General features: G+C 48.8%; 1 protein-coding gene across 1 annotated transcript; it reads left to right on the top strand.

Moving 5' to 3' along the window:
* Positions 1-325: 325 nt before the first annotated feature.
* Positions 326-26,112, top strand: FBP1 (fructose-bisphosphatase 1). The gene is made up of 7 exons (XM_045780856.2): positions 326-628; positions 10,930-11,092; positions 13,361-13,453; positions 19,405-19,545; positions 22,840-22,977; positions 23,931-24,050; positions 25,676-26,112. Exons 1-7 carry the CDS (start codon positions 459-461, stop codon positions 25,865-25,867), a joined length of 1,017 nt encoding a protein of 338 aa, XP_045636812.1. The 5' UTR covers positions 326-458; the 3' UTR covers positions 25,868-26,112.
* The last annotated feature ends 418 nt before the right edge of the window (positions 26,113-26,530 follow it).

Below are 26,530 nucleotides of genomic sequence, written 5' to 3'. Positions count from 1 at the left end.
GGGAGGGAGGGGTCAGGGCCGGCCCTCCGTGGCGGGGTCGGGGTGCAGGAGGTCGGGCAGGTGGCCCTGAGTACCGCTCCGCAATGCCGGGGCCCGTGGGCCGAGGCGTGGGGGGGCAACAGCGAGGGACAGGAGGCGGCGAGGCGGACGTAGGGCGGCGGCCCGAGGCAGAGCCTACGGCGGGGATCTGGACGTCACCAGGGCCGGGGGGAGGGGGACTCGGCGTGGGCGGAGCCGCCCCCGGAGGGGGGAGGAGGCCCGGGCGCGGAGGTGTTCCCGGGGGCGGGGGGGCGGCGACCCGCGCCTATAGGCTCCCTCGGGACACACTGGGGAACCTGGCCTTGGCCGGTTAGGCTCTGAATCGTGCGGGTGCTCGTTGCTCCGTCCTCCCGCCGCGTCCCGCTGCCCGCACCTGCCGCCCGCACCTGCCTCCCAGCGCGTCGCAGCCCGGCCTCAGCATGACGGACCAGGCGGCCTTCGACACAGATATCGTCACCCTGACCCGCTTCGTCATGGAGGAGGGCAGGAAGGCCCGCGGCACGGGCGAGATGACCCAGCTGCTCAACTCGCTCTGCACGGCGGTTAAAGCCATTTCCACGGCCGTTCGCAAGGCGGGCATTGCGCACCTGTGAGTCAGGCCTCCAGGCCATCGGGCCGCGTCCTGTCTGTCTGTCCTGTTGGGGATCTGCCTGGCAGTCTGATGGGTGGTCCCCTGGCCCTCCTACTGTCAGCCTACCTGCCTGGCAGATGGGAGTCTGTCTCTTTCCCTGGTAGCCCCCCTCTCAAAGCTTGTCCAACTGCAGCCAAGCCCTGGTTCCCCCTCCCTTGAGCTTGGGGGTGCCCCCACCAGGGTACCTGGCTCACGGTTCACACCTGCCTTCATCCTGTAGCTGTCTCTGCTGGGCTGAGCAGCCTGCCTGTGCACCTGCCGTTAGCCACCTCATGGTGCAACTGGCTGGCCAGGCTGAGCACCTAGCCAGCCTCCCATACCCAACTCAGCCTCACACAGGACACAGGATAGTGCTTCCTTTCTCTTTCTTTCCTTTGACCTCCTTCATTCCCTTTGGAATTGGGGTCTCCTTCATTCCCGTTGGAATTGGGGTCTCAAGTCAGGTTCCTAATTTAGTATCTCCTTGACCCGAAACAAGTCCCGTCAGGAGCAGAGGAAGCCCAAGGCAGGCCGGGAGGAAGCCTGCACGCCCAGAGCTCTCAGGAGCAGCAGTGCTTGTGTGCAAAGGGCTGCAGGAGGTCTGGGGTGGGGCCTGAGATTCTGCATTTCTAGGAAGTTCTATGGTAGGTGGTGCAGATGCTGGGGGTCTGTGGATCACATTGTAGCAAAAGAATCATGGGACATGGGGATTCAGTGGGCACCTTCTTCTGAGGCTTTTTGTAAGTAACACAAATGCCCTTTGGTTTATTCTGGTGTGCACATGTATTTTATATTTAGACAGGTCTTCGCTTTAACTAAAGCTTCCCTGGGTTTTCAGACTGCCCACACTGCTTCCTAACGTTTCCTGCACTTAGGAACACTATAAAAATGTGCAGAATTCTGAAAAAGTATAACCCGCACAACCTGGATTCCGGGGTGCTGTTTGGCTTCGGCCCCACGCCATGGGTTGGTGGAACTAACTTCTTACGAAAGGAGTGTTGATGACATTTATTTTCAGATGTCAAGCAGAGACAGGCCTTACTGGGATTGGGACAAGTACGTTAGGAAGGTGGTGGCTCCATTACTGTTTTATTTAGAGTCCCCCCCGCCTTAATAATGCATTTCTGTGGAGCCTTTGCCCTCTGAAACACACTCAGTTAAAATCTTAGTTCAGATTTAATTTACAACAAGTATAGGTGTTCTCATCGCCTCCTTGCCTTTGAGAACCAGGGAGTGCTTAAAAAGAGTGCTTGGCATTCATTGTATTATTTAAAAAATGCATCAGAACCTTTCACCACTCCCCAAAAGACTCAAACACAAGATCTGCTCTGAGGTGTATCTTTACCACCTCTTAAGTAACCTCAGATACTGGGATCTTGCACAGAGGGACTTGGACAAAGGGTGCTAATTTTGGTTAAATAAAATACGTATATTTTTAGGCTAGATAGTTGGAAATACCAGGTTTTTAAAAAACACTGCTGCTGCTGTTACAAGCTACCTAGCAAGCTGCACTCCTTGGCAAAAGTTCAAACCACTCAAAGGAAGAAATGAAATCCACCTCCTATCTATTTCCTGGGGTACCAACTATTAATAATTTTCCCAGCTAGTCCTTTATACTCCCGTGAATTTATACATGGATATGTATTTACGTAGGCCTATATGTAAATAGCAAGCAATTGGCGTCAGACTTATTGTATTCTTCTGCACTTTGCTTTCATCATTCAGTAATATATAACAAACATCCTTCAGTGTCAGGACGTATAAACCCACCTCCTCTTTTGTAGCTGTGGTGTAGTGTTCAGCGAGCCGCGACCTGTTTAACTCTTGCTCTAGGTTTGGCCGTTTTGCAGATCTTTGTTTCAGATAGTGTCGTATCTATGGAACAGGGGTTGATGCCTGGTTGTGTGAGTAGTTGACAGGGCATGACCCAGAATCTGGACACTTCTGTACTCCCGTGCGAAAATAAGAATTTGGCTATCTCAGTATGACATGTAGCCAGCCGGGCAGGCAGCAGTAAGACAAGATCTCAAGCCAGGCCTCCAAATCACATTCATTAATGGCTTTGCTATCCTGGATGAAAAGGCCAGCGTGCCTGCAAGTGACTTGTTGAGGCTGAAGGCTTGCCCCGGAAGGGCATGAACCCAGATGAACAACCTCACAGGAACCAGCTTACGGAGCTCAGCCGTGATGTCTCACCAGGGACACATCAGGAGTTTAAGAGTAGAACCTGTACCATCCTCGCTCGCTCGCTCTCTCACTCTCACTGTCAACCAGCAGTTGCTGTTGTAGCCAGTTTCCTTGTGGTTAATATGACATTCATAGAATCATAGAATTTTAAGCTGAAAGACTCAGAAGTCACTCAGTCACAGGCCTTCTTTGTAGCTGAGGGCCGGGGAGATGAGGTGAGTGGGCCTGTTGCCCAGGCTGGGACTGTCTATGCCCCGTGTGTCTTGACTTTATTTTTCAAAAGTCATCCCAACTGTAAATCTCACCTATTTTATTTTTGATGCGAATTAAGAATTGTACTTCAAGAAGCCACTGCATTCTAAGGAAACCTGTTCTCGAAGCCTTCCTTGTGCACTTCTGCCTCCCCTCTACCCACTCCCCAGAGGGAAGGGATGCAGTCCGTACAAGGCGCAACCAGCATTTTCTCTCCCAGGAGAGCAGTCAGCAGCCTGGAAGTGGGTCTGATGAATTCATGGTTCGAATTGAAGTGTTTGCTCCTGTCTTTGTTTTCACACCTTTGGGAGAAAGTGGTTCTCCAGTGGCTTAGGCTTTTGCTTTAGGCATGTGGAGTTGACTTTCCTTTGTACATGTTTCCAAATCACTGCTTGAAGAATTCACTGGTTCTGTTTAATTCAACAAATGTGGTGAACACCCACAATGTACAGAATTCTAGAAGAGATTGAGAAATGAGAAAAACAGCTTACGCTGTAGACAAGTATGGAATTAGTTTTAAAACACAATAGAGGGGGCGCCTGGGTGGCTCAGTTGTTAAGCGTCTGCCTTCAGCTCAGGGCGTGATCCTGGCGTGCTGGGATTGAGCCCCACATCAGGCTCCTCTGCTGGGAGCCTGCTTCTTCCTCTCCCACTCCCCCTGCTTGTGTTCCCTCTCTCGCTCGCTGTCTCTCTCTCTGTCAAGTAAATAAAATCTTAAAAAAAAAAAAACCACACACAATAGAGATCCTGCAAGGTGCTTTCATAGAGGCACCAAAATACAATGTGGTTGGATGCAAAGGGTTGTGGGACATGGAGATGAGCACTGGCAGTGGGCAACGGTCCTAAGGCCTGATGGCTGAAGTGCGTTTTGAGCTGGGCAGTTGTGCAAGAAAAAGTAAAGGGTGGGAAAATATTTCTGGAAAATGTGCTCATTCAGTTTGACTCAAGCATGGGACACATGGTGGGAGGGTGTTTGTGGATGTGAAATTGCGAGTGCATTGGGGAGACTCCAGTGGCGGGGGTGAATATATTTTGGGGGGTATGCAAAAGGGAGTGAGTACAAGTTTTTGAGTAGGTCAGTGGTATGATTGGGGCTAATCTGGGGAGCATATGTCTGGAAGTACAGAATTGGGAGACAGAAAGCTGAAACATGGGAAGAGCCCACTGAGGGTGGGGAGTGAGGAAAGCACTGGAGGGGGGGGCTGGGGGGAAGAGAGAGCCTGGGGGAAGTCTTGAGTGTGGACTGAGTGAGAAGGACAGTAAGGTTCTCAAAGAGCAGATTCTAGCACTTGAGAGCAGGGCCATACCATTAAAACACGAAGCAAAACAAAAAACGAAAAATAGAATTCCAAAGCGGAAGCTGGTTTGAGAGGCTGGGAATGGATGACAAGACCATCCCAATATTTTGGAAACGTTGAACTTGAGGTGTTGGAGGGCTCTCCAGTTGGAGGTGTCCTCCAGCCAGCCGGCAGTCGCATGGGCCATGCAGAATTAGGGCCAAGATCTGGACACTGGATTTTGGCACCCTTGCCCTGAGGCAGAGAGGAAGAGGAGAAGAAAATCAGGACCGGATTTCGTAGAACAGGAACATGGCAGGGCTTCAGAGCACATTTTGGGGAGCAGTGGAGCTGGGCTTAGAGTCCTGGCTCTGCCATTGAACTTCTGTGAGGATTTTGGCAATTGATGTAATAGCTCTGAACCCCGGATTCCCCACTTGTAAGGTGGAGAGCACTTTTTCAACATCAGAGAGTTCTGTGAGGAAGTCCGGAGTTCATTCAGCAGGTGCCGATATCGTCATTTTCCTAGGCTGAAGATGATGATTATATATATCTCTGTAAATTGATACATCTTTCTGTGTTGCTTTTTAATCCTTAGTAGTTGACCCCTCACATCCCTGTACATCTGCAGGCATGTATTCCGGGATAGAACGTGATACATAAAAGCAGTGTTGCACCGTCAGATTGATGACAGGAAATCTGCTCCACTGCTCCACGTGGTGTCCAGAAAAGTTGCTTTTATATATGGGGTCGTAGTTGTTGAATGGAAGAAAATTATCACTTCCGTTTTAATTTTGGAATTACAGATCAGGTAACGTGTTTATTTTCAATTTACGGAGCTTATGACATTAAACCCTTGGAACTTTATCTGATTTCTTTTATAGTTCTTGCATTATCTTCTCCATATTACCACAGAGTGACCTGTAACTTCCGTTCCACACCGGAAGCGCAGCCCGCCCCAGGGCATCTGTTGCCCACTTGGGCTGGAATGAACACAAGCAAAGGTGGGGATCTGTGACCTTTGAAACTTGCTCTGGTTGGCATCTCCAAGAAATTTCTGCTCTGACCCTTGGATATTTCTGTCTGGGTGAACAGTTGGTCATTTACCTCGGAATCAATCAATAACAGGTCATGTTACCTTCGACTTTCGTGATAAGGATTAAATAAGAAGCTGCCTTCCTTTCTCTTCGGTTGGGTGTCTGAAGATGAGGTCGTTCACTTGGTTCTTTTCGCGTGGTGTGTAGTGTGTTGTCTGCTTCACGCTGCCCTGCCGACACCGGGAGGAAATGCTAACCCTGAGAGCAGCCCTGCCTCCAACCCTTGTGTCTTCAGAAATCTTGCTAAAGGTGGCTTTCCCCTGATCATCTTAAATCACCAACTTTATGGCTCGTCCATTCTAGAAATCTTGTGCAAATTTGAAACACAATGCTAATATTTAAGCCAAATTTCTAAGGCTTTTAAAATAATTGGCCAAATTTAACCTATCCTTTTATATGAATTAAAGGATTATTCATATAGGAGTTCCCTATTGTATGAGTTAAAGCGACATAGCTTTCTCAAATTTTCGGTGAGGTTTACAGTAGGAAGGAGAGAAGACATACTGTAAGTAGCAGCTCTTCAAAATGGTTTTTGCTCCCAACCTCCAGGAAGAGAACTCTTGTGTCTCCAGGGGTTTAAAAAGGAACGATCAAAAGGGCTCAACCCCTCACAGGATGCTTTCCACCCTTGAACTGCTTGGACTGCCAAGCCAACTAATTTGAATAAAAATGAAGTGAAATGTCTGGCATTTCAAATGAAATAAACTATTCCCAGTAGGACTCTGGTCAAATGCAAACTTCAAGCACTTTCCTTTGTTGCCAGTTCACCTGTGACGAGGTTCTGCCCTGGGTGACTTCCAGAAGTTGCCTGCCGAACTGGTTTATAGAGGTCGCGGTTTCCCCCTCCCCCTTCATCAACCAAAGTTTACTTAGTGGACGCCTGTGGGGCTCTGTTGAGAACAACACGGCTGCCGTTTGGTCCCTGGGAGCCAGCTGCGTCAGTGGACTAACCCTCATCCTTAGAAAATCCGGAAGCAGAAAAATCCATTAGGGAGTTGAGACACCTGGATATATAATCAGTCAGAGGGAAAGGTGTCTGATGTGGTGTTCTTGCTAGGACCCACCTTGCTTCTCAGCATGGTTGTGTTATTGCCAAGGAAAATCAGGGATGGGAATGGAACGATAACACTTCTTGCTCACTTGCCTATATATGCCAGGCTCTGTTCTAAGCCCTGCCTCCCCCATATACTACGAAGTAGAAACACTTAATTCCTATTTTACAAACGAACCAAAGGTGAGAGATGCTAAGTGGCTTTCCCAGGCTTGCTTAGCATGTGACAGAGCTAGGATTTGGACTTCAGGCTAGAGTCCCAGCCCATGGAGTAAAGCCAGTGATGTTCCCTTTCCCTCTGGGATAACTTGAATTTAGGAAAAGCTTCCTGGCGGATCCAGTCACCAGCTCAGTCAAAACGAATGTCTCTGTCTCAGCATGATCAGTGCCCAACTGCTACTGGGTCCTACTCTGGGTGGGGTGGAGGGGGGAGCTTAGCCTAGAGGTTTACAGCTTGCTGGAGTCAACCCATTTCTTTCGCCCTTTGGCTTGTCTCTTTCTCCGCTGATTGTAAGGCATAGTTGGCCTCTGGAAGGCTTTTTGGACAGTTGTGTGATGGTTTCCCCATATCCCTGCAGCCTCAGTTGCTGCCTGATTCTGGCCCCAGGGAACAGCACATTGGGAACCGATCTGAGAAAGAGCCTGGTGGTGTGTGAAAGGGTGGTTGGCGCCGTGCCCTCCTGTTCACAATAGCTGGCTCAAAAGTTGCTTCTAAACCAGGCCAGGCTTCCCGCCTCTGCTGGGCAATCCTGGAGTCTGCCTAGAATTCCCGTTTAGGGAACTGGGTTGATCTGTTTTGCAAGCCCTAGTTCAGGTGGCCAGGCAGAGGCACGGGCCGCCCCACCAGAAGCCAAGGTCCGTATGTGCTGCCAATTCTGTATGTAGGTGACACTGCTTTCTCCTTGTGGTCATGGGAATACACACTGAAGCCTCTCTGTCACCTATCCTTGGGGCCTTTGAGTAATGATGACAGATGAGATTGCAGAAATTTGTTTCTTGTTTCGAGGGGGTTTCTGAAAACTTGGGGAGAAAATAAACTCCACACGCTCTTCAGCTAATTAGTTCCTGGAGGATATTTCTTTTTCTTTTTTTTTTTTTTTTAAGATTTTATTTATTTATTTGACAGAGAGAGACAGCCAGCGAGAGAGGGAACACAAGCAGGGGGAGTGGGAGCAGAAGAAGCAGGCTTCCAGCAGAGGAGCCTGATGTGGGACTCGATCCCAGAACGCCAGGATCACGCCCTGAGCTGAAGGCAGACGTTTAACGACTGCGCCACCCAGGCGCCCCCCTGGAGGATATTTCTGAAGGCTTTTCTCCTCTGTCAGAGTTGGAGGAGTCTTGCCAGCATCTGGCTTTTCACTGAGCTGTGGAAACGTGTTCCCTCAGGGACACCTTGCAGCTCTTCTGAGGGGCCATCCCGTGGCATGTTGGAGAAGGCTGACTGAGCATTCACCTGGCCTGGCTCGTCATCCCTGAGCCGAGTAATGCAGGGCAGTGGGACAAACAGGAGTCACCGCTAACTTCATGTGCTAAGACAAAATGCAAGGAATACCCAGTGATAGGATATAAACTTGGTTGTAATTGCTATGGACATGGCGGTCTGGAAACATTCTCTGAACCCTGATTATACCTTACTGTCACTTTGCCTTTAAGACTTTCTTACCACCGGGTCTCACCGGGGGAAACCCTCCCACAAGATGTCCTAGGAAAGTTGTAAAGTACCTGAACTTTAATTTTGAGTGGCCCAGAATATTCTGTCTCCATTTTTTGTTTTTGTTTTTGTTTTTATGCTTCACAAGCAACTGGGGGATGGTTGGGAAAGGGTCTTTCTGGTTAAAACAGAGGAGGGCCCTTGCAGGGAGCTGGAACAGGAGAAGTGGCCCACGATCTGCAGTAGTGTGGTAGGGAAGACGGTTATCTTGGTGCCCGGTGTAGCGAGTGTCTCCACAGTGTTCATCCCGCAGTGTGTGACATGGTGCGTTCGACTCCCGTTACAGACAGGTGGTGCCACCGTCTGTGACCCACAGCGGGAGCTCAGAACCCTGGAACAGCCGTGAGGAACCCACCTGGTGGTCTCGACCCTTCCAAAGTGCTTGCGTGTTTGTCTCACTCACTATAATACAAGCTCTGTGAGGGCAAGGATCTCCTCTGTCCTGCTCGGCGCTGAAACCCCAGCACTGAGAACAGTTGTTGGGCTGATAAGTACTGGGAAATGAAGGAGCAGTCACACAGGCCTCTAGGAAGCCCTTGAGGAAAAGGGACCGTGGCCTGACTCCTCTTCACCCGTCTTGCTGGAGGTACCTGAGCAGGTGAGACAAGGGCCTTTCTGTGGCATTGTCTCCATAGGCCTACCCCTCTGGGGACTGTGCCAGTGGCTCCGCCGGCACTCCAGGGCGTGGAATGACTTTGAGAGGCGATTGCTCCTACATTCATTCCTTCAGACGTAGGTTTTTGCTTTCCTCAGTGAATGCCGTTCATTCATGCAGCAAGTATTTATCGAGGGCCTACTATGTGCTGGAAGCTGGGACACAGTGAAGGAAACATACCCTCTGTCTTCCTCATGGGAGTGAAGGATAAACCAGCCATGCTCACGTGATGGCGGATGAAGCCTGGAGGTCTCGAGACCCTCCCTCCCTCCCCTCCCACAGCAGGTTCAGATCCCTAACAAGGGCTCCCTTGAGAGAGCAAACACGGTAATTCAGCTTTTCTCACCTATTAGATGCCAAGGGCTGTGCTAAGCCTGTTGCATGTCTCACCTCATGGAACCTTCTAGCACCATACAAAGTATTATTGCCTTCAGTGGGCACATGCACCAAAGGAGACACAGAGGACAGGTGACTCGCAGAGGTGAGGTCTGAACCAGGTCCCTGTCAGGAAGCTCAGGTTCCTTTCTAGTAGCCTGTTCGCCTGCCTGAACTAGTAATGGCTTTCAGTGAGGACATCTCAGGTGAGGAAGGAGCGACAGGTAGGGCCTGTGGGGCCAGCGAGGGAGATGTATTTGGGTTGGTGGCCCTGCCAAGCCCTCTCGTTCCACCCAGAATTCGGCTGCCTTCTTTCTCCACCAGCATCGGCCTCACAGTTGAGGTGAGGAAGAGACGATGTGGGAAGAGGACCGGGCTACAGCTGCAAGTGTGGGACATCCCGTGGTCTTGGACTCACGAACGAGGAGCGGCCTGGTGGGAAGGGGAGCAGTGGGCCGAGGGCTGGCAGGACGAGATGCTGTCTCCGGGGGGGGGGGGGGGGGCAAGGGAATGGCGTGGAGGCGACACTGGAGGTGGGCTGGCTGGGAAGTCGGGGTTACCTTCTGGAGCCAGTCAGGCCAGGCGTTTGGGTTGGGACAGTCCCTGGTGTGGCTCAGTTATGTTCAGCCAGAGACAAGTGATTCTGTCTGTCGAGAGAAGACGCGTTTGCAGGGCGGTCGTGACTGCCAGTTCCAGGCCCGTGCTCCTGGCAGCCTCCGCCAAGGCCACTGGCAGCCCCCTCCTTGGTGGCTTCAGCTGTTGGGCGGTGGCTCCCACCTCCCGCCTCCCCTTCCTGCACCCCGCGTCTGCTCTCGGCCTGTGCTTCCTTTCTCTGCAACGGTTCCCCTCTCCGTGTCCTGTTCGGCCAGCTGGGACAACCTGCCTCTTGCTCGTTCTCTCAAACGAGGCTGCAGTGTGCACAGGCCTCTCCGTTCTGCCAGTTCTGCCGCGGCTGCCTTACAGGTGCCTTGAAGTACGGTAGAGACGGAGGACTCCTGCCCGGGGCAGGGGCGTGCCAGCCAGACTGGCCTGGCCCCGGGTGGGAGCCAGCTTCTCACACAGGCCCGTCGGTGTCGCGAATGAGCCCCCTCCTCTCTCAAATGAGGGGGTGGGGCCAGTCTGTATGGGCCAGTCTGTATGGTCTCTTAGGAACTCTTCAGCTCTAAAATCCTAGCATCCCTTGGCTTAGCTCCCATCTCGGGCTCCCTCTTACCCAGAAGTTTTCCCTGCGTGCTGGGCCTCTCAGCTGATCGATCGTGTGCTAACTGTGCATTCAGAGGCGAAACTGGTTTTGGGGGGAAGTGAAAAAAAAATCAGTCTTTTTAATACATAAAGTACAGATACACACTGTATTTGTGGGGTTAGAATTAAAATGTCTTGGAGGAGTGTGATTGGGGAAAAAAAGTCATCTTGAAGAGACCATTAAAGAAAGGTCGAGAAACATGGATTTAACCACAAAGGTGTGCTGGGCACTTGACAGGTACTGGACGGGTGAATATTTGCTCCTCATTAGGAGTCAGTCTAGGGGATGACCATTCTTCTTGTTTTGTTTCTCCCAAACCATGTGTCGTCTTCCCCTAAATCCTGCTGGACACCTGCGTTCAGTGGGGTCATAGGTGTGTTGGTATATTCTGTTGGTCATGGCTTATATTGTTGTGACTTTTCTTCCTTCTAGCTATGGGATTGCTGGCTCCACCAATGTGACCGGTGACCAGGTGAAGAAGCTGGATGTCCTCTCCAATGACCTGGTTATTAACATGTTAAAGTCGTCCTTTGCCACCTGTGTTCTTGTGTCAGAAGAAGATAAGCACGCCATTATAGTAGAGCCCGAGAAAAGGGTAGGTCTGCATTTCTGCCGAAGGGGGGTTCAGTGTAACGGTCTTCCTAGCTTTATAAAGGACTCCACCTGCTCCTGCAAGCTGGAGTCCTGGGAATCATCCTATATCCTTCCCCAGCAGTTAGCATTTCATCAATTCCGCCTTAACTACCGTGGCTTAAGTCAATCTTCTGCTGTCCACGCCACCACCACAGTTCATGCCATCATTCCCCCCCACCCATGTAGTCATGCATCAGAGATTCAGATGGACTCCTACTCATCCCCACCCCTAAATTTTTGTTCTCATGTTCCAGGTTCTTCAAAGTCTGGCTTCTGTTAACTACCTCTTTTTTCTTGGTCTCCACCCACCAAATCACCAACCTTCCCACTCACCTTCCCTGCCAGTCTAAATTGCTCTCAGTTCCTATGGTTGATGTATGCATTATAATCTGTTGGGATCCCATTAATTTGGATCGCTTCTTGAAGGCAGAGATGGATTATATTCCTTCCTGTGTCCTAGCATCCTGCACAGTACCAGGCAGCTTGTAGGGGCTCAACAGTAAATTGTTGAAAGAGAGTGAAAGAGTAGCCAGCTTTTGAAGAACGACAATTAGATGATTAAAAAAAAAGTTTGAGATGTGATATGCAGTTATATGTAAGGGCTCACCAGCTTTCCCTGTTTGAGATGAATTGGGGACAGGAAGGAGTAGCATTAGAAAAAAAGCATTTGGAAGATGAATTTAAAGAGGTTGCCTGATCCAGTCTTGACTTCATAAGAGGGATGGGGGGCCACATCTGATCAGCTTGTTTTACATCATTCCTAAAATACCACTTCATGATTCAAAGTTCATGTTTTTCTCTGCTGGGCTTCTCAGGGTAGTTGGCAGTTTCAGGCATGTGGATTGAATTTTGTGTTCAATATCCTCTATCAGTTACCCCAAACTTCCCTGACTATAATGTGCCTTGGTAATAGGCATGTTTCTGTTTTCCAGATGACAGTTTCCTCTGCATGGGCCGGGGTGATTTGTTAAGAGCAATAGGTCAGGGAATCAGAGAAACCTCTTAATTTGATGCAGAACATTTAAAAACCACATCTTAAAGTGGCTAATCTGGAGATGGAAAATCCCCAGTGGTATACTGGTTAACTCTCTCTTAAAAGAAAAAAAAAAATCTCTGGGGCGCCTGGGTGGCTTAGTCAGCTAGGCATCGGACTCCTGATTCTTCAGGTCATGATCTCTGGGTTGTGAGATGGAGCCCTGCATCAGGGTCTGTGCTGAGTGTGGAGCCTGCTTAAGATGCTTCCCCTCTCCCTTTGCCCTTCCCCTCCCCCCCCAATCCCGCGCATGCGCTTTGTTTAAAAAAAAAAAAAGTATTGACTTGCAGCACATGCCAGTTTCAACTGTGTAAATACGCCCCATAGTTTATTTCAAGCTACCAACATGACATCACTGAAAGCAGTCTGGGAAGAGGTGTGCATGGTTAGCCTTTGGGCCCCTATAGAAACCAGCTCCAGCACACCACTGCAAATCCGGTTTGTAGAATGAGGTTTTGGTAGTCCCACCACGACAGAGGGATGCCGTTTAGGAATCGCTGTAGGGCTGTTGTTGGGAACTCTGTGCCCTGCAACCTCCTGTCATCTGTAAGACCTGCATGAGAAGTTGTTTTTTTTAATAGATCTTAATGCTACCTTTGCTTCAGCTAAGGAATTGTTACTTTTTTTCTTTGTGAATAAAGAGAAAGTAGTGACTAGCCTTGTTTCTTTTTTTCCTTTGGCTGTCAAGAAACTCAAACCAAAATTACGATTCATCTATATCAACAGTGTAGGCAATTAATGACTCATTTTTCTGTATTTTCTTCATCTTCATCTAGACCTGCTATTCTTTTTTTTTTTTTAAAGATTTTATTTATTTATTCGACAGAGATAGAGACAGCCAGCGAGAGAGGGAACACAAGCAGGGGGAGTGGGAGAGGAAGAAGCAGGCTCATAGCAGAGGAGCCTGATGTGGGGCTCGATCCCATAACTCCGGGATCACGCCCTGAGCCGAAGGCAGACGCTTAACCGCTGTGCCACCCAGGCGCCCCTAGACCTGCTATTCTAAGTTATGTTTTCTCTGCCTAATGACCCTTTGGGATATCATTCTGTATGCCTCCTCCCACCTTCCATGACACAGTATGAATCCGACTCCCATTTCCTGAACTTTCTCCTAGATCCTTAGTGTATAGTCTTTGTTTTGTTAAAACTTTAAAAGTAAAGTTCTGTTTCCTTTTTTCTTCCTTTTTTTTGGCCCAGGGTAAATATGTGGTCTGTTTTGATCCCCTCGATGGATCTTCCAATATTGACTGCCTTGCGTCCATTGGAACAATTTTCGGCATCTACAAAAAGGTAAAACGTAATATTGAGATAAAAAGTCCAGGCTGACATCCATACTGTTTCGCTATTGGTAGAGCAGCCAGAACGTATGTCTTGAAACTCGGAGGCTTGAAATAGGTTTATATCTCAGGTTCTGACTTTTCCAGCCTTAACCGCTTGCTGACGATCCATAAAGATCGTTTAAAGGGTTTGGTTAAGGGGCGCCTGGGTGGCACAGTGGTTAAGCGTCTGCCTTCGGCTCAGGGCGTGATCCCGGCGATCTGGGATCGAGCCCCACATCAGGCTCTTCTGCTATGAGCCTGCTTCTTCCTCTCCCACTCCCCCTGCTTGTGTTCCCTCTCTCGCTGACTGTCTCTCTCTCTGTCAAATAAATAAATAAAATCTTAAAAAAAAAAAAAAATAAATAAAGGGTTTGGTTAAGTTGTTAGCTTGGAGGTTTAAAAGGAAATAGAGTAAAACACGAGTGGGAAGAGACGGACATTTCACTTTTTTGACTTTATCTTTTTCTTATGATGGAAAATGAGAGTAAAAATAAGAGACAGTATAGATACAGTGATCATATTATGTGAACTGAGAATTATGAGTATAACAAATGATTATTTGTATCAAAATTGTCTCTTAAGTCCTCTGAAACGGGTCTGCAAACCGAAACTCCCTGGGGCCAAATCCAGCTCATTGTCTAATTTGTACGGCCTGGGAGCAGAAAATACCCCTTTTGCATTTTTAAGTGGCTGAAAAAAAAAAGCCTAAAGACTTAATATTTTATGGCCCATGACATTCATATAATAAATGTAATTTTCACTGTCTATAAATAAAGTTCTAACGGCATATGGTCAGCTCATTTGTTTACCTATTGCCCTTGGCTGATACTGAGCTGCACTGGCAGGTGCGGGAGTTGTGATAGAGACGGTGATGGTAAAGCCTTGGATGTTTACTGTCTGTCCTTTGCGGGGAGTTGGCTGTGCACTGGTGCAGTTTGGGGACCTGGACTCCTGCCCAAAGGCTAACCATGCACACCTCTTCCCAGCCTCTGCTTTCAGTGATGTCATGTTGGTAGCTTGAAATAAACTATGGGGCGTATTTACACAGTTGAAACTGGCATGTGCTCCAAGTCAATACTTTTTTTTTTTTTTAAAGAATTTATTTATTTATTTGACAGAGATAGAGACAGCCAGCGAGAGGGAACACAAGCAGGGGGAGTGGGAGAGGAAGAAGCAGGCTCATAGCAGAGGAGCCTGATGTGGGGCTTGATCCCATAACGCCAGGATCACGCCCTGAGCCGAAGGCAGACGCTTAACCGCTGTGCCACCCAGGCGCCCCAATACTTTTTTTTTTAAACAAAACTTTCTCACCTGTGTGAGCTGCCTTTTTCTTTGTGCGTGTGCGTGCGTGTATGTTGTGGGCCAACCCAAGTACGCAGACAAGTGAAAAATAGAATGAATACCCATGAGCCCATTGTTAACATTATGAAATCTAAAATACGTCATCTTGGCTTTAGCCCTTGTGTATTTTAGAAATAAAACCTCACAGACGTGGTTGAGCCGGAGCCCGTTTCTTCATCACAGTGGATGACGCGGCTTAGTCGGCTGGCTTCTGAGTTTCCTCCCAGCTCTGCTGTTCAGGAGACAGAGGCCACAGCGTGAGACGCAAGACCGCAATTCGTACCTTATTTCTCAGAGTGACTTATTGCCTAGTATTGCACGTAATCCCCTTCCAAACACACAGACCACCACGGGATGCTTTTCTTTCATCATTGGAATGGATTTTGCTCTTCTGTCTTGGCTGAGAGGGAGATCCACACAGTTTGAGTAATAGAAGGTTCTAATGCCCATAACAAAAAGGCAAAGGGAACAACTCAGCTATGTTCCAGGCCAGACCATCAAACATACCCTTTCTGTGATAGACATAGAGGGAGGTAATTTTCCCTACAAAATACCAAATGCATAGTAGTGCAAGAGAGGTTCCTAGCGAGATGCTTCCTATGAGGGAAGCCTCCTGGCTAACGACTTAACCAAACCTCTGGCCGGCCCCAGTCTCCACTTCAGCCCCCTCCATAAAGATGCTTTTAAGGAAAGAAAAATCCCTAGAAAACCGAGAGCCAGAGCCAGCTATCAGCTAAAGCAATCAAACCAGCTTGCAATAGCGGCTTGAGTGAACGAATGCTAAAACTCAGCAAGTGTCCATGCTCTTCTTAAGAAACCTGAAGTGGTCCCTCTGAAAAGCCTGAAAAAAATGAGTGTGACACCCACCTTTATGCCATTGCAGTTTTTAAACATCTTATTGATAATTTGAAACTATTTGAGGGCTTATGGGGCATAAACATCGACGTGTCTGATGCTTCAAATGACACATTTCCTGCTTTCTGCAGCCATAGTTCTGGGCTAGGAGTCATCTCCATGGGGCACAGGATTTGTAACTGAACCTGGCAACGGTGATCAGGCCTTGCCCACGTGGTGCCTGGAAACAGGTTCCAAAGGTATCTCAAAGGGCACATGGTCCAGTGTCCCAGAAGGTTCCTACCGTGGAGGCACCCAGAAGGGGGAGAATTCTCCTGAGGTTGAATGACCATCATGGTTAGAATGTTTGTCCACATATTGAATCAACATATCTCCCTACTGCTCATTTGGCCTCTTAGAGCATCCGAAAAGGTGTGTGTTTGTTTGTTTTAACGTGTTTGGAAATGGCTTTCCTGCCCTGCCTTCTCTTCCTTTAAAAAAAGTACTTTTTTAAGCTAAACGTCTTTCATATGAGAAGATTTTAGACCTCTCTCTAGTGTGGCCACCCTATACTGGACATATTTTAATTTGCAACATGCCTTAAAAAAATCCAGTCCCCACAACTAAACACGTAGTTTCAAAAGTGCTCTAGCAGTTTCAGGATCCAGTTCAAGTCCTTTAACTGAGCACCGGGAGACTTAGAGTTATTAATCAGTAACCACATTAATTAATAACCATATGGAATGTAGCTTCCTGACATTGACACTTAAAATTCTATGGGACCTCGGGCAACGTAACTCTGTGCCTCTTGCTTCCTTATCTGTAAAGGGGAGATACTGAAAGTTAGAAATAATGCCCTGAAAATAGTACCTGGCACATAAAAAGTGCTTGATAAGTATTAGCTATTAATATTACTTGTTTTGTGTATTAATATTCAGTGGACAGTATCAGAACTTTAACTTAAGAAAGGAATGAAAAAGAGGGAGGGAGGGAGGGAGGAAGGGAAAGAAGGGGGAAAAAAATGATTGGTTTTCGTAAGTAGCCCAACGGATAGATTTGCTTCAGGTGCTGCTGCATACAGGGACTCAGACCATGCAACCAGGAGGCACTTCCCCTTTCTCTCTCCTACGTTCCTCCTCTCTGGTAGGAGATCTCTGGTAGGAGACCGGTGCCCAGCCCTCTCAATAAGTCAAGCGGAAGACGCAAGCCTCTTTTCCATTCCAAGAGGAATGTCATTTCAGGGGATCTGATTGGCGTGGCTGAGGTCACGTGGCCATCCCATAGCCAATCACTATGGCCTGAGGCATGCAATGATTTGGTTGGCCAGGCCGGGTCATGTGCCCACCCGAGAGCTGAGGCAAGGGAAGCAGCATCCTAAGGAGATTAACGTGCAGTTCCCAGCAGAAGGGTGGTGGATGCTGGCCACGCAAAACCAACCCATCTTCAAAACTCTCTTGAGGGCAGGGACCTCATCTTAATATTTTTTGTAGGCTAGTTGCCTAGCGCGGTGGTAGGTGAACGATATTGGCTGAGTTACGGCCCCCCCTCCCCCCGAATGCTCTAGGAGCCCTTCCAAGGAGGGTTGGCCACCCCTCTTGAGGAAAGACCATTTGGTGACATGACAGCTTATCCCTACATCCACCAGATTTTCTCTACCACCTCAAGTCTCCAGAATCCATGGTGTCTCCCTCTATACCCCTTATGAGGTGGTGGGGAATAAGACAGACCAGTACCTCCAGCAGGTTGTGGCCTGGGATAGGCAGAGAAAGGTAGGGTCTAGAAGCTTCTGATTTTGCCAAGGGCTTTATGTGACTCAGTCGATCCGTGAGCACCTGCATGAGAATCTGATGGATCACTACAGCAGAGGTCTTCCCTGCTGGGGTTTGAAGGAAGGAATTCATGCATTAGAAAGATCTGGCTAGGAAAGGATTCCTCCTCATCCATGATACCATGGCATGATTCTCTCTTTGAGAGTGTGTGGCTCATGGACGATGTTACAGTTTCTTACAATACGGAAGTCAGAATTGAGTATTAGGTGACAACATTTCAGGAAGGCTGTTTACTCTTGCACCCTTGGCACAGGCAGGCGTGGATGGTTCTGGGTGAGGTGGATCTCTGAGGGATTTTTCTTAGTGGAGAAGTGATCATTCCAAGTCTTCAGTGGCTCCCAGTCAACTCATTTGTCTACATGGTGCTGGTCTGATCTCTCACGGCCCTGGCAGGGTTAAGTAGTTGTGATAGAGGATAGTTGGAGGCCTGTGTCCTCCCCTATGTACTGGCTTTGAAGGAAGCTGGTTCTTTAAGGCTGGGCATTGGTAAAATTTGGAGTTAGGAAAACAGCTCAAATTTTTGATGTATGTTTAGTCTGTTCAGATGCAGTGCACTCTTCTGTGAACACAAAGCAAACTAAATCAAATAACTTGACCTAACCCAACCAACCAGCCAGCCAGCCACCTATGCAAAAACCGTTTATTAAACACAAGGAGTGGGGATGAGGGGGAAAAGGAGAGAAATGCCCTTACGACTCTTCCGTTTACATAAATTTAGTGCAAGAGTCACGTATGGCGCACAATAAAATGCAGATTCTCGGGAACACCCTCCCCCTTAGGAAGTCTGGCCTAGTAAGCCTGGGCCACCCAGGTTATGCATTTTTATAAGCATCCCAGGTGATTCTGATGCCCGTGGTCTCTGGACCACACTTTCAAAAGTTCAGGAAAAAAAATCACCAGGAATGTTTTTGCTGGGATGACCTCCGTCACCAGCGTTGTGATACCGATGCCCGTACTTACTTCTACCTACTGGAATCCCTGGTTGCGGAAGTTAAAATGATATTGGCGGAAGTTGCCCATTTTCATTTCTGTTTAAATTCAAATAGAGAGTATTAAAGCTGAGAGAGTTCGGGGGTTGGTTTGAGGAGCGAAGAAGCCAAGTGTTAAGAAAGAATATCATTACCTTCATCAGTTAACGTTGGGGAGGAGCCATCCCCTTAACGTGTCGCCTTCCTTAGTATCAAGCTATGGTCACATGACCCACTGGGCTGTTTTTAATGAAACAAAATAGGAAAGATGAGAGTGCATATTACGTTCTAAGCATTGCTTAGTTCAGTTTGTGTAGTTGTATGTACATGGGTGTGTGTGTTGGTACTGGTTTGTGGTGTACGTGTACTTTTTTATTGTGGGGGTGGTGAAAAAAATGGAAAGCAACTGCCCTACCCTGTCCTGACTCCGGAGAGATATCCAGGTTCCCACATTTCTGAGAATTGCTTGGACGCGTGAGTGCCCACTGAGGCACGTGCCACAACTGGCAAGAACTCATAAAATTGATTTCCTCGCCAGACTAGCGGTCCTGCAGCCCAGTCTTAATACGTTTAAATAAAGATGGAGTAGGCAGGTGGAAGACGTTGATGCCTATAATAAGATTAAATTAGTGGGAGCTGGCAAGAAGGCATGCTCTTTTTTGAAAGTGATAATGGGGAAATGAGGGAATATCAAATTAGTAAAATTGGAGGAGGACCCTGATTAGAAAGAAGGATCCAGATGCAGGAAATCTGTGGTACGGTGGGGCGGGGGGGGGGGGGGAGGCTGCCGTGGTAATATAATCAGGATATTGATGCGTGGAGGAAGGCCCCTTTGGGAAGATGCCCTGTTGCATTAGGAGAGCGCACCTTGATAATGCATCTTGCTAACGACTGAACTGGAAAAAAGAAACAAAACAAAAAGTATTGTTTCGTTTTCTTTCTTGTCCCAGAGTTCAACTGATGAGCCTTCTGAGAAGGATGCTTTGCAGCCAGGCAGGAACCTGATAGCTGCTGGCTATGCCCTGTACGGCAGTGCCACCATGTTGGTCCTGGCCATGGTGAATGGCGTCAACTGCTTCATGCTGGACCCGGTGAGAGACCCTGTGGGAGATTGGGTGCTTGGCTGGTGACCTTCTGCAAGGGTCTGTTATTTGTATGAGAGGGTGAGAGAGGAGGTATGTAGAGGTAGGAAGTGAGGCCCACAGAGAGCCAGAGATGATGGAGTGGGCAAGGGGGTGAGGGAGATGGAGGGACCATGCGTATGTCGTGAGAAGATTACTGAGGTGAGAAGTAATAATACGTAATAATAATATTCCAGAGCATAAGAGGGAGTCTTTGTTCCAAGATTAATTCTTCAGAACAGACATTATTCAACTGACTCAAATACCCACTGAGTCCAGACAGGCCATATAAATGAGTGAGGTATACTGGGGAAGGAAGGCCAAGGGCAATGGTGGGGTTGGGGGTAAGCTGGAGCGGTCTAGCAACTGTTAGTATTCAGAAATAGGGGCCCAGTCTTGCCAATGCTTCCAATGTCTCAAGAAACACTGGATTAAAAAAATGTAATATTTCTAGATTTGTAAAACATACGTGCTAGCCAACTGAAACACATTCAGGGACCAGATGGGCCTGTAGATGGTCTCTTTGCCACCCACTGTGTCCATGCCTCGCTTGTTCTGCAGAGGTGAGAGGGTGTCCCAGCTGATGCAATGGATTGCATTGTTCCAGACTTAGCTACCAAATCCATTTCATGTTGTGCGTACACAGGTGAGCGCTCTCAACGCTCGCAGTTTCCATAAGGCTTCGATAAACTTAAGGAGAAAATAATGAAATGAAGGTAAGTCCTCATTCTACTTCAGAGAGAAAAGCTACTTGGTGGAGAGGAGCCCAAGGTGCCATGAAAAATACTGATTAACAGCTTGAGTTTATGGATAATTTCTTGCACATGTTTATTAATTGGAGTTACTTATTCAGGTAGATGACAGTTCCAGCGAAGCCGATGAATTGTGGCAAGAAATCTCTTTGACTGTTCGGCCCAGCCCGGCCCACCGTTGACTCTAGAATGCAGTAGGTGGGCACGTTGATCGTGAACTTGATCCAGGGCCCCAAAAGGAAAAGAATTGGGTTGTAAATACCTTTTAGTTTTAAACTTGTCCTCCTGTGACAGTAATGAGACTTGATTGATTCGGTGCGTTCTGGGGCCACGCTGAACCCAGGGTACGCACAGCCGGCTGGAATCGGGCGGGAGACGGGGAGCTCCCGGTGCGGCCCTGGGCTCTGTGTGCATGGCAGATCATAGCAGTGAGAACGTAGGCTGCTTTGGCCCCCTGCACTCTTGCACAACTGGACTTTGGCTCCTTGGAAGTACCAGCGCTTAATAAATAAACAAGGGTAGGAGAACAACACTCGATTAAGTCTCCAAATGGGGCGACCTCAGGGGAAAATAGTGGCAGAGCCAGAGCAAAGTTCACCCTGAGCCCCGGGTACAGTTTCTGCAATCACTGAAGTCTGCCAGAGATGTACTGCTTCCCCAGACGTTCTTCTAGTGACTTCTCCGTTACCATTGAGTTGATGAACGTGTAGAAAAAATGAGATCTTTCTTGTTTCCAGGTCGTAGACCGGTGTCTCAGTTTCTGTGTATTTGGTAGGCTTTTGTCACCCCGGGATGTCGTGGCCCCTCGCTGCTGGGAAGACCAGCGGGTCTGCTGTGATAGTCCCCCTGCTGGGGCCACCTTCTCATTAAGCCCCTGCTCGGCGCTGCCGGTGGGGGTGAATCTCGGACCCCCTGAGCGCTTCCTTTTCATTTTGGCTGGCGGTTTCGGCTCAAAAGACGGAGGCAGCCGAGTGTGCGTTTCCAGCGGGCTTGCACTCTCAGAAGGCTCTCGGGCTCTCGTCTCGTGTGCAGGAGACTTTCCTCGGTCACGTCTCGGACGCTCTGGCCAGGTGCCAGGGCAGGGCGTCCGGGAAGCAGGGCTTGGTTTCCAAGACTTCTGTAATGATATCTAGTTAGTTTTCTGATTATAAAAGAACGTTTCTACGGAATTGTGGTCAGAATTTTTGGAAACACACACACACACACACACACACACACACACACACACACACAAAGAGTAAAAGAAAGAAAAGAATCACTCACGTGAAAGCTTTCAGTGACCACTGTTAATTCCAGTCTCTCTTTCTCGTTCCCCTCCTCTGTCCTCCTGCCTGCTCTCCTATTCCTCCTTCTGTCCCTCCCTCTCTTCCTGCCTTTCTAGGTCACTGTCCTACCTGCAGGAACCACTCTGCGATGGGGGTGAGTGGCTGGGGCGAGGTGTATGGGCACCTCCTTTCTTCTTAACCTCCTGCCTCCAGGGAGCAGCCCCCTCCCGACCAGAGTCACCCTCTTCTCAGGACACGTGGGAGCCCCAATCAATCCTCAGTCCAGAACAACTGAAGTTAGGTGACACTTCTCTCCACTTTCCAATTTCCTCTAAAGCACCTCAGCCCTAAAGGCATCAACTCAGCCCCAGATCTTGGTGGCAGGACCGAGTTCTGAGAAACGTTTTGCAGATCAGCGAGCCAAAGCACCTGGGGTTACAGACGCTGTGAGTCCAGACTCAGGATTCTCTTCTCTTCTGTGGCAGCCCACAGAAGGGAAATGTCATCAAGGCAGAAATGGAAAGCCCAGAGCATCCCTGAGCACACCGGTGTAACTCGGTGCCCTCCTCTCCTCATACCCCACCTCCTGGCTGCACCAACACATTTTTCCTTCCTTTTTTTTTTTTTTTTTTTTTTTTTGCAAAATTGCATATTGCTTTGGACACACATTTCCTCTCCCCCCCACTGGGGGGGGGCACAGCTGTTTGTTTATTTTTTATCTTACTTTATTATTATTTTCTCATCATGATGAGGATTGCCCCACCCCCTGCCCCCCTCCCCTCTGGTAACCAGCAGTTCGTTTTCTATATGTAAAGAGTCTGTTTCTTGGTTTGTCGCTCTCTCTTTTTTTCCCTTTGCTCATTTGTTTCTTAAATTCCGCATGAATGGATACACAGTTCTTACTCTCCCTCAGGTTTTGCTGCTGTTGTACGTATTTCTGCCCTCCCTGCTTTTGCCTGTTTTCTGTGTTTTACTGAAACCATGTGAAAGCCAAGTCAAAAGTTTCGATCCCCTGACAACATCTGCGGCAGCCTCATTTCTCTTCCTGTTTCCTTTTCATTCACTGGCTCTTCCCTGGTCCTGTTCGCAATTCCTGGAGCGGCAGGCCGGGGACAGTGTGTCCCGGGGCCTGGAGAAGCACCCTGTGCCCCCAGACTCAGGAGCCCCGGCACAGCCCAGCCCATCAGCCCTCACACGGGCTTTGAGGAGGCCACTCATCAGCTCTCCGTCTCCTTCCTGTTTCCCAGGCCATTGGAGAGTTCATTTTGGTGGACAAAGATGTGAAAATCAAAAAGAAAGGGAACATCTACAGCCTCAATGAGGGCTATGCCAGGGAGTTCGACCCTGCCGTCACTGAGTACGTCCAGAGGAAGAAGTTCCCCCCGGTAAGTGAGGGCTCTGGGGAAGGGCCCCTGAGTTGGGCACAAATCTGTTGGTTCATGATTTACCCTGCAGGCTAAAGGTGGCAAGGATGGCAGGGGCTTGGATTCCACTGTGCACTGACCCCATGGTGAGGTTCGGACTGGGGACTGGAACTCCTGCCCTCATGTCAAAGTCCGAGGGTCCGTTAAATCAGGATAATAAAGTCAGCCAGATGAATGAGCTCAGGGCAGTAAAACATTTCACTTCTGTGGCTGATGGATTTCTGTCGGCCATCTCAACATCACGAGTGTCCATCTTGGTACCATCTTTGTACCGAATACAAAGATAACGCCTGTTTACAGAGCTGGTTCTGTGGAGGAATATCCAATTTTGTCACACTCTGCAAGGCTGTTGAAAGCTGCTGTGTGATGAGAAAACCCAGATCTTGATAGGATGGCATTCAGGGCCTCCGAGCTGGCCCCAGGCTCGCTCTCCCAGCTTTCTTCTCTCTCCTTCCACCTTACCCTGCGTTGCCCTCCCACCCGCTGAACCCCGCACACATGCAGTGCCCCGGCTTCCTCCGCAGGCCCCAGGTAGACGGCATCTGTCTCTCTGGGTTGCATGCTTTGCTCGGGCAGTTTGCACTCCCCTTGCCCGGCTCCTTAGCTTGGCAAAGTCCTCCTGAGCCTGCAAGGTTCTGCTGAAACGTACAATTTTGTGATGCCTGTCCCAACCCCGTGGTCAGAATCAACCACGCCCTCCTTGGGGCCTCTGCAGGTAATTTGACCCTCTGATGAGATGCATAAGAGGCTGTCTGTTTCTGCTCCCGGGGCTTGAGATTTTCATCATGTTTCCTAGCACAGCTCCAAACACGCACCTCGTAGGTGCTCATTAAGTGATCGTTGAACCACATGAGCAGAGAGGACACAGAACTCTTTCCATTCCACAACCCTAATTGTTGGTCTTAACCTTGCAGGATAACACAGCCCCTTATGGTGCCAGGTACGTGGGCTCCATGGTGGCCGATGTGCACCGGACCCTGGTCTATGGAGGGATCTTCCTGTACCCTGCTAACAAGAAGAGCCCCAACGGAAAGGTGATCAAATCCCCTGAAAAGTGGTTGAGAAGCAGTGGATTCCATTTGCAGCCCGGGGGATTGGATTTAGGAAGAGAGAGAGATGACAGTAGCTGTTACGTTGCTGTTCTGCTCTGTAGTACGATGCTGAGGATGTCTGCGGCACATTCTGCCCTAGATTGAAGGCTGTCTTAGTTACAGCCAGGTGACAGCGGCTCCAAGTGGTCTCGGGGGAGCCCTTCCATCGCTGAAGATGAGTAACAGTGTTAGGTCAGGATGGGTGCTTCCAGTGGGTGGCTTGGGCAAGATGAATGCCATTCACAATGTGAAATGAAACCGTTCCCCTTCATTATGAAGGCAGAAAATCAGATATGTATCCAAATAGAGGTTTCATTTGAAATTGCTTTCAAAAGGCCTAAAATAGAAATAACTGATGAGCTGACATGGGCTGCTTGGAAAATGAAGGATACCTTCCTAGGGAAGGAAAGAATCTCTGGGGAAACCTAGAGCTTTCGGGTGAGCCGTTGCTACCGACTGCACTGGTCTAATGCCCACAGTGTCCCAAAGCCGTGTGTGTGCGTGTGTGTGTGTGTGCGCACGCACACACACGCGGGGCTGGGGAGCGGGGGGCTGTCCTTGCTTAGACTGGCTAAGGGACAGCCCAGTTCTCTTCTGCACCGTGACAATGTCTTTCCTTCCCAAATATTGTCCCTTTGCCTTCCCCAACAGATAGTCTTTTTCTCCCCCCGCCAGATGTGGGAGAAGGAATGGGAACAATAATCCCCGTAAGATAGATAGAAATGGGTATGTTCCAGATACGTTCAGATCCCTGTTTAGAGCCGGTGGTGTCCAGTTCACTGCACTTAAAACACTACTCTTGCCATTGCCTCCTCAGGCAACCCAGCCCGTGTGATTAGCCTACTGGACAGCACTTTTCTTTAATGCCTCAAACAATGGTTTCTTAACAAGAATATTGAGGTTCCTCCTTTTTTTTTTCTATTTTGCAAATATGGCCATGACACCTGTATGCAAATACAGCCAGGAAACACCTGCAAGGAGCTGTCTGCTCAATAGGCAGACTGCATGAAAATGCAGACAATAAAAAAGTTAATATTTAAAAGTCAATGCCAAGATGTATAACATACTAAATCCCAACCCCGAAGCCTTCAGAGAATTGTAAAAGGAATGTGTACAGGATTGCAAACAATATTATACTGTTTGGAGGAGCCAGTCTGCTTTCCAGATGTCTGCAGCCAGACAGTACCACGGACGTTTAATGCTTTCAGAATAGGCAAAGCTCCATCCAAAACACACGGAGTCACTCATTAGGTCCAGTTTCCGTGCTATAAAGAGAAGGGAACCATCAGTTCTGCCAAAATGTCATTCAGTCCTGAGTCCAGGTGGTCTGTCTCACCCGCATCAGGCAATCTGTTGCTGGCTGTGGCTGGAGGAATGGCTTAATTTAACCAAATGGTTAAATTAACCATTAGGTCTTAAGAGGACTATTAGAACCTCACAGAAGGAAAGGGAGAGTATCAGTTACCTTGGAAACTCCCACCAGCTCTGTACTAGTTTGCTAAAGAATGCCTCCCTTTTCTGTGTAATATTGCTGGTGTGAGCTTGCTGCTCGTGGCTCTTTTTTCCAGTTGAGACTGCTATACGAATGTAACCCCATGGCCTACATCATGGAGAAGGCGGGAGGACTGGCCACCACAGGGAAGGAAGCTGTGCTGGACGTTGTTCCCACTGACATCCACCAGAGGGCGCCAGTGATCTTGGGGTCGCCTGAAGACGTGAAGGAGTTCCTGGAGATCTATAAGAAGCACGCTGCCAAATGAAGAACGGGTCTTGCCCACACCAAAAAGAATTGCCATTTATCTGGACCTTCCGTCTCACAGGGTGCTACGCCTTCCTGACCGTGCATCACACATTCCTAGACCGCAGAAATAAAAAGCATGGGTATTTTCACCATCAAATGCCGCGTAGAGCCTGGCGCTGCCTTGCTATCTCAGTAATGCCACTGAGCGCGTATTTTGAGTGGATGGGGAGAAATAAACATATTCTTTCTTTTTCTAAAAAAAAAGTTTTCTTGCCTTGTGTCAAATAGTAGTAGTAGTAATAACAGTGAATGCGTATTGCATTTGGTAACTCACTTAGTTTTCACGACCTCACGAATTAGGTACTCTATACAAATAACCCCTTTCACAGATGACAGAATGGAGAACGGAGAGGGGAAGTCATTGGCCCAAGGTCTCCAGCCAGTGAGCGGCAGCACAGGTATGTGAACCCAGGTAGTCTGGCCAGGAAACACTTCATGTATTGCCTCTCCCGTGTGTTGTCCGTTGGGTCTGAGCGTGCAGAGCTGACCTGAGCAGAGCTGGTTGCGCCTTCTGGGTACTGGACAGGTGAAAAGTTAGGGGCTACCCGTCTACGAGCTGTTGGCGTCACATGTGGGTGGAACCCTCTGAGTCACAGAGGAAGGCTTACATTAGTATTAAGGG

The sequence above is a fragment of the Ursus americanus genome, chromosome 34 (genome assembly GCF_024610735.1).
Source record: "Ursus americanus isolate L20-20 chromosome 34, mUrsAme1.1.p, whole genome shotgun sequence".
Classification (NCBI taxonomy): Eukaryota; Metazoa; Chordata; class Mammalia; order Carnivora; family Ursidae; genus Ursus; species Ursus americanus.
The sequence above is the reverse complement of the archived record's forward strand: the minus strand, read 5'-3'. Positions and strand labels throughout refer to the sequence as shown.